Source organism: Perognathus longimembris, chromosome 16 (assembly GCF_023159225.1).
Source record: "Perognathus longimembris pacificus isolate PPM17 chromosome 16, ASM2315922v1, whole genome shotgun sequence".
In the NCBI taxonomy this organism is placed as follows: Eukaryota; Metazoa; Chordata; class Mammalia; order Rodentia; family Heteromyidae; genus Perognathus; species Perognathus longimembris.
In genome coordinates this window covers 1,803,675-1,809,858 of record NC_063176.1, presented here as the reverse complement: position 1 = coordinate 1,809,858, position 6,184 = coordinate 1,803,675, and the positions used below count along the sequence as shown (strand labels likewise).

Genomic DNA, 6,184 nt, shown 5'->3' with positions numbered 1-6,184 from the left:
TGTTCCTTATTTCACCAATAAGTTGAAACCAGTCACTTAAAATGCTTTATGCATTTGATCCTCAACTTGCAACTTTCTGTCTAGGATGAATGGGTTTGCATTTCCTATGAAATGCAGTTGGGAGACGGGATGGAAGTGGTCCCGGATCCAGTTCCGGATCTCCCGTGTAATCAAGTAGAAGCAGAGTGGGAGACAGGCGTGAGAGCGTGGGAATGCCTTTGGGTGTGTGGTTCTCACGCGCGTGGAAGGAGGCTCACGTGTGCAAGCTTCTCCCTCACACAGCCATGGCGGCGCTGACGGCAGAGGCAGAGGCGGGAGTGACAGCGACCCCCGACAGTGCAGCCCCGCGGAGTGACCGGCCAGCCAACGCCACCCAGGGTATTTCACCCCCTCGCCCCTGCCCTCCCCCCTGCCCTCCCCAGCATCCCCCAGAGCCCTTGCGGTTCTCATCAGCCCGTCTAACCTCACGCTGCTCGGGCGAACTGCCGGGTGACCGCTGCTCCCAGAGCTGCCCTCCTCCAAGGGAGGAGGTGGACAGCTGGGAGGCTTCTCCCTCCCCCGGCTGGCTCCACACTGCCGTCCTCAGGTCTCCGCCTGCCATTGGCACCTAACAGTTTGGGCATTCTTTTTTGTTTTGTTTTTTAAATTGATTTATTTATTGCCAAAGCGATGTACAGAGGGCTTACAGTTTCATACGTAAGGCAGTGAGTACATTTCTCATCCAACTTGTTCCCTCCTCCCTCATCTTCCTCCCACCTGCCCCCCACCCACGAGTTACAGGGTTGGTTTACAGCTCATAGTTCTGTAAGTGTTGATGTTGCATTGGTTCTTCCTTCCACCCTTGGTCTCCCCACTGTCTCTGCCCCAGAGAGGATCCCGGAGAGACCTGCTTTCGTTGAGCACAGCGAGTAAAAGATGACCAAGTCTAACATTCCATTTTAAAATGTGCAAGATAGTAATAGTTAAGTGTGCTTCGTGTCATGGATCATTTTAAACCATCACCTTAGAATAGTTTACTCATTTGACTTTCCAGATAATAATTTGTGAAAGAAAAGCAGTGTGTGTGTTTCAGGATAATTTTTAGTCAACTTAGTGTTACCTGGGCCATTGAGCCTTTTTTATTAGAATAGGATCAACAATACTCTAGGAAGAGTCACGTGACTTCGTTCTGGTGATTGATGTCATTACTGTATTTCCAGGTCACCTTTTTTTTTTTTTTAATTTCTGAATGGTGAGCTACTAGCAGAGGAATTTATAGGAACGAGAACAAGAATTGAATATTTCATCTCTATATTTCCCCTTTGCTTTCTTGAAATAAAAAGCGTTAGTTTCTCCTTTTGCTTTTTTAATTCAGTTAAAATATGAATTCAATATATTAGAAATTTTTTAAATCAGGTGTAACTAATATTCTTAGGAGAAAACAAATCTGTTTGTTATACCCTCTGACTGAAAATGCTCCTTTCCATGTTCATATTTTCTAACAAATCCTGTTTTAGACTTGGTAAAATAAACCTGCTGTGTCTTGAACTTAAAAGAAATGGCAGCTGAAACTAGCTCAGTGGAAGATTCCCTGGCTCAAGGCCCTGGGTTTACTCCACATATTCTCAAAAGAAGAATTTATGGTGGGAATCCATTGCAAAATAGTGAATTACATTCACCATACTGCATTCACGAACGTGGTTGTGAACTTTTAGATAATAGGTGTTTTCAAGGTGAAGTGACAAAATAGAGTATCTTACTGCTGCCAGCAATAGTGAAATATTTAGTATTTTTCATGTAAAAAGAAGAGTGATCTTTAGATCTTTTGTTGTTGTTTTGTTTTGTTTTCCTAAAAGCCAACCAGCAGGAGAGTCTCTTATCTTACCCAGGCAACTATGCAAGAGTATATCATGATAACTTGTAATGGAGATTATATATATATATATATATATATATATATATATATAATGAAAAAAGAAATGTTAAAAGAAAAGTCCAGTAATTCTGCTTGAAAAAGAAATGGAAACTTGCTAGAGTATGGGGAAAGGAATCTATTATCTGAGTCATTCAGTATGAATATGTCTTTCGCCTATCAGAGTTAGGGAAGGCATTCTGAAACACGGATATTTTGCCCAAATATGCTTTCCTGAAAAGAGGCTGTCATAAGGAGGGTTCTGGACCCTTGACTACAAAATTGTGTTCAGTTGTGATCACCCGGAATAGTGTCAGAGCTAGAAATAAAACCTTGGCTTTCCTTCATTCCAAGCCCCTTGCCTTTAACCCTTCTTCACAAAATAAAGCAGCTAGATATTATTTGAAGTTATTATTATTAATTATATTCTCTCGAGCGATAAGTCACGTGGAGCTTCTCGCCTCAGTTTGGGATAAGGTCCCCTTTTCAATGATCACCCTTTACACATAGGGGAATGCCTGTCCTCTTTTCCTCTGAAGGAAATAAAAATCGAATTCTTGCATGAGTAAATAAAGTATCCCTACGCATGCTGCTTCCCCAATGTAAAGGTGGAAAATGTGAAGATCGTGTGAAATCTTCTCTATTTGTGAACATTAAGAGATACCACTGGAAAGCACTGATCAAAACAACCCGTGAAGACTCGAACCGGTGCTGCCACCTTTTGGCAAGCTGGTTGTCTCTAGACTCGGTAATGGAGCTTCTAAAGGACGGAATGGTTCTCAGTCCACACCCCAGCGTCTAATGAATTAACCACATATTTAGATGACGCTAACGCAACCCTCGCGAGCAGAGCCAACACGCCAGAGGAGACAGTAGTTCCGGGGACGAAGTGCCCCTACCGCAGGCTTCCCATCACAGGTCTCTCACGTAGGGATCGAAATGTCATTGTCTGTGAACACCGAACCTTCTTTCCCCAGCTGACTCCGTGGAAGGGCTTCTAGCCTTGAAGTTCTCCCACGCGTGCCTGGAAGCCCATCACAGTTACTGCATCAATGGAGTGTGTGCCTTCCACCACGAGCTAGAGAAAGCCATCTGCAGGTAAGGGCGAAGGACCTTCCCAGACCCCGGAGCGGGAAGGAGGAGGGGTGCGCTCCGTGTGCAACCGACACTCCTTGACCTTACTCAGCCAGCGCGGTGCTTGACCCCAGCGTGGTTTCTAAACTACTGAAGCCACGTTGCTGAAAACGATAGCTTCCAGATTAGCAGCAAGGGTGAAAACCTAACACTTGCTGGAAATGAAGAATTGATGCTCTGTCTCAGAACTACTGATTCAGAATGTGTACATGTCTTCTTTTAATTTTCTTAAAATTACCTTTAAGTATACAAAGGGGTTTCAACTCCATTGTCAGTTTCTGAGTGCGCTACGTTTTGATCAGCGTCACTCCTCTCCGCGGTTCTCTTCCATCTCGCCTAACCCCGTCCATCCCCTCAATTTTCCTAGTTCCATTCATATATATGTGTGTATATATATATATATATATATATATATATATATATATAATGACTGCCTTCACCCACCCCGGAATCTACATTCGTCACATGCAAGGAGGTTCTGAACTTTCCCAGGATTGTTTGTCAGATGAAAGGAAGCCGACTAAACAAAACCGAATTCTCAGGAATACACAGGTCTAGAGCAACTGAGACGTTATTCTCACAGTCGTCGGTTTGTTCAGTATGCCCCCTCAGCTGCCCACCAGTGAGGACCAGGTGTAGGGCCTTAGGAAATGGCCCATGTAAACTTCATGGCTTCATGCCTATTTCTTGCCTTTAGCTGCTTGGTTTATTTCTTTAACTAAAAAGGCTTACTTCCACCCTTCGGAATATGTCATAGCTTTGCATTTCGGTCACCATGAACTGTAAAATTATATATTATTTTCTCTTTTTCAAGATGTTTTACTGGTTATACTGGAGAAAGGTGCGAGCACTTGACCCTAACTTCATATGCTGTGGATTCTTATGAAAGATACATTCCAGTTGGGATTGGCGTTGGATTACTATTAAGTAGTTTCCTTGCGATGTTTTGCTGCTACATAAGGAAGAGGTATGGACAAGACAAAGCATGAAGTCACTTCTTTTGACAGACACTTACTAAGCCTTTATCATGTGCCAGGCATCGATCTGTATCATTTTTTAATTCACAAAACAGTGTAAATCTGCGAAGTTGCCTCATAACATTTTGACGCTTTAGTCATAAGCTCAAATAGGTAGCAAAAGTTTACCTTCGGTTAGAATAAGATAGGACAAGTTCAGGATTTCCCTTTTGTCTATCTGTATCTGCCGAAACAAAAATTATACACGAGCTGGGCTCCTGCCTACCTGCTCGTGAGGCTGAGTCCTGGTGAATCCGTGCAAATCCAGCCCAGGGAGAAAAGTCTGGAGAGATTCAAAATAATCGGCAAAAGGGTCCTACTCAAGGCAGGGGGGCTCCAACTGGCAGAGAACTGGCCATGAGCACGCGAACAGTGAGGCCTGAGTTCAAACCCCATCACACGTACAGACACACACATGCACACATGTGCATACAGGTATATGTGTGTGTATGTATGCACACACACAGTCGCACATACATATTTATATCTATGTCTATATCTATCTGATGTATACGTGTATATATGTACATATATGTAATATTTGCGGAGTAAGAAAAGTTAGCGAGTACTAAATTAGTGAAGACACGTGATAAAGACGGGACATTTTCTTCTCAGGCTTCAAAGCGAGGCTTAGACGATAATTTCTATTTCTTTCAGAACCCAAAATGATAAACTTGATTTACAAATAAGTATCGCTTACATCAGCAGGTAATCATGCTTCTGGCTTTGCCACACGAGTCATTTTTTTTCCTTCAGTTTATATAAATAGAGAAAAGTAAGAAGGTGAGATGTATCTACTTAGAAACTTGAAATACATACGTGTGTGTGCGTGTGTGCGTGCGTGCGTGCGCGTGCCCCAATACTGGGGCTGGAGCTCAGGGCCTGGGCACTGCCCCTTGGCTTTTTTGCTCAAGGCGAGTGTTCTACCGTACAAGCCATAGCCCCGTGTTCCAGCGGTGTGGTGGCTGATTGGGAGTAAGCGTCTGCTAGGCCTCCCGTCCCGGGCGCGAGGAGCACTGTCGTTTCCAAACGGGAGCTGTGGGTCCCGAGCAGACACGCTCGCGTGGGTCCGGCCAGTCCCTGTTCCAGCCGCTGGGTGTTTGCCTCAGGCATCAAGAACAGTGGTGAGGGAGCGGGGGCGGGGGGGGGGTGCGGGGCGCTGCTGTCACTCACGACCCTCCCGGCGCGCGGCTCTGGGGGCCCCGGGCGCTCGGTGAGGCGGGGTGGTGCTGGGCTCTGGGGCTCAGGACGCACCCCGCGGGGGGGGGGGATCTCGGGGGCCGAGGTGCTGAGTAGGCACGGAGAGCACTAGCCCTCCACCAGCCCGTGCCCGGGTGTGAGCGCGCAGGGCGCACGCGGGAAGCCGCGCCCCGGGCGTGAGCGCACAGGGCGCACGCGGGAAGCCGTGCCCTGGGTGTGAGTGCACACGGCCCTCAGGGGAGGCCGCGCCCTGGGTGTGAGTGCACACGCGGGAAGCCATGCCCTGGGTGTGAGTGCACACGCGGGAAGCCATGCCCTGGGTGTGAGTGCACACGCGGGAAGCCGTGCCCTGGGTGTGAGTGTGCACGGTCCTCACGTGGGTTTCCACGCTCTCTTTCAGGTGCCTAAATCTGCAATCGCCTTACCACGTGTGTTCCGGAGGGAGGGCCCCGTGAGCGCGCGGGCGGGCTCTGCGCGCGTCCTTCTCGCCTCATCTGTGAGAGAGAGAGAGAGAGAGAGAGAGAGGAGAGAGAGGAGAGGGAGAGAGATGACACCCAGGCTGAACTGTCGGGATGCAGCAGCGCCAGGCGCCACGCTGACGAGCCTGGCAGAGCCGGCGTGGGGCGGCCACGGAAGGAGGGGGGACCGTCGGCGCTCACCTCTACACGTGCCCTGGGGGGGGGGCGCGGGGCCGAGCGCACGAGCCACGGGGCCGAGGTCACGCTCACGTGTGTGCATCGTCACGGCGGGAGGATGGCCGGGCACCCCGGCCGCGACGGCGCCGGCCCCCCGCGCACGCCGCCCACGGGACGCGCCCAGCGCATGGAGCCCCCAGCCCCGAGCGGGCAGAGCACCCCCTGCCGCGGATGACCCGCCTGGCCGGACGCACACGAGCCCCGCGCCGGTCGCCGCCTCCGCCTGCCATGCGACCGGCCGGCGACCG

The 6,184-nt window shown here is 49.1% G+C and overlaps 1 protein-coding gene across 1 annotated transcript; it reads left to right on the top strand.

Annotated features, from left to right (window-relative positions):
- The first annotated feature begins 284 nt into the window (after positions 1 to 284).
- Positions 285 to 5,696, top strand: Epgn (epithelial mitogen). The gene is made up of 4 exons (XM_048364853.1): positions 285 to 378; positions 2,869 to 2,989; positions 3,840 to 3,866; positions 5,642 to 5,696. Exons 1-4 carry the CDS (start codon positions 285 to 287, stop codon positions 5,694 to 5,696), a joined length of 297 nt encoding a protein of 98 aa, XP_048220810.1.
- The last annotated feature ends 488 nt before the right edge of the window (positions 5,697 to 6,184 follow it).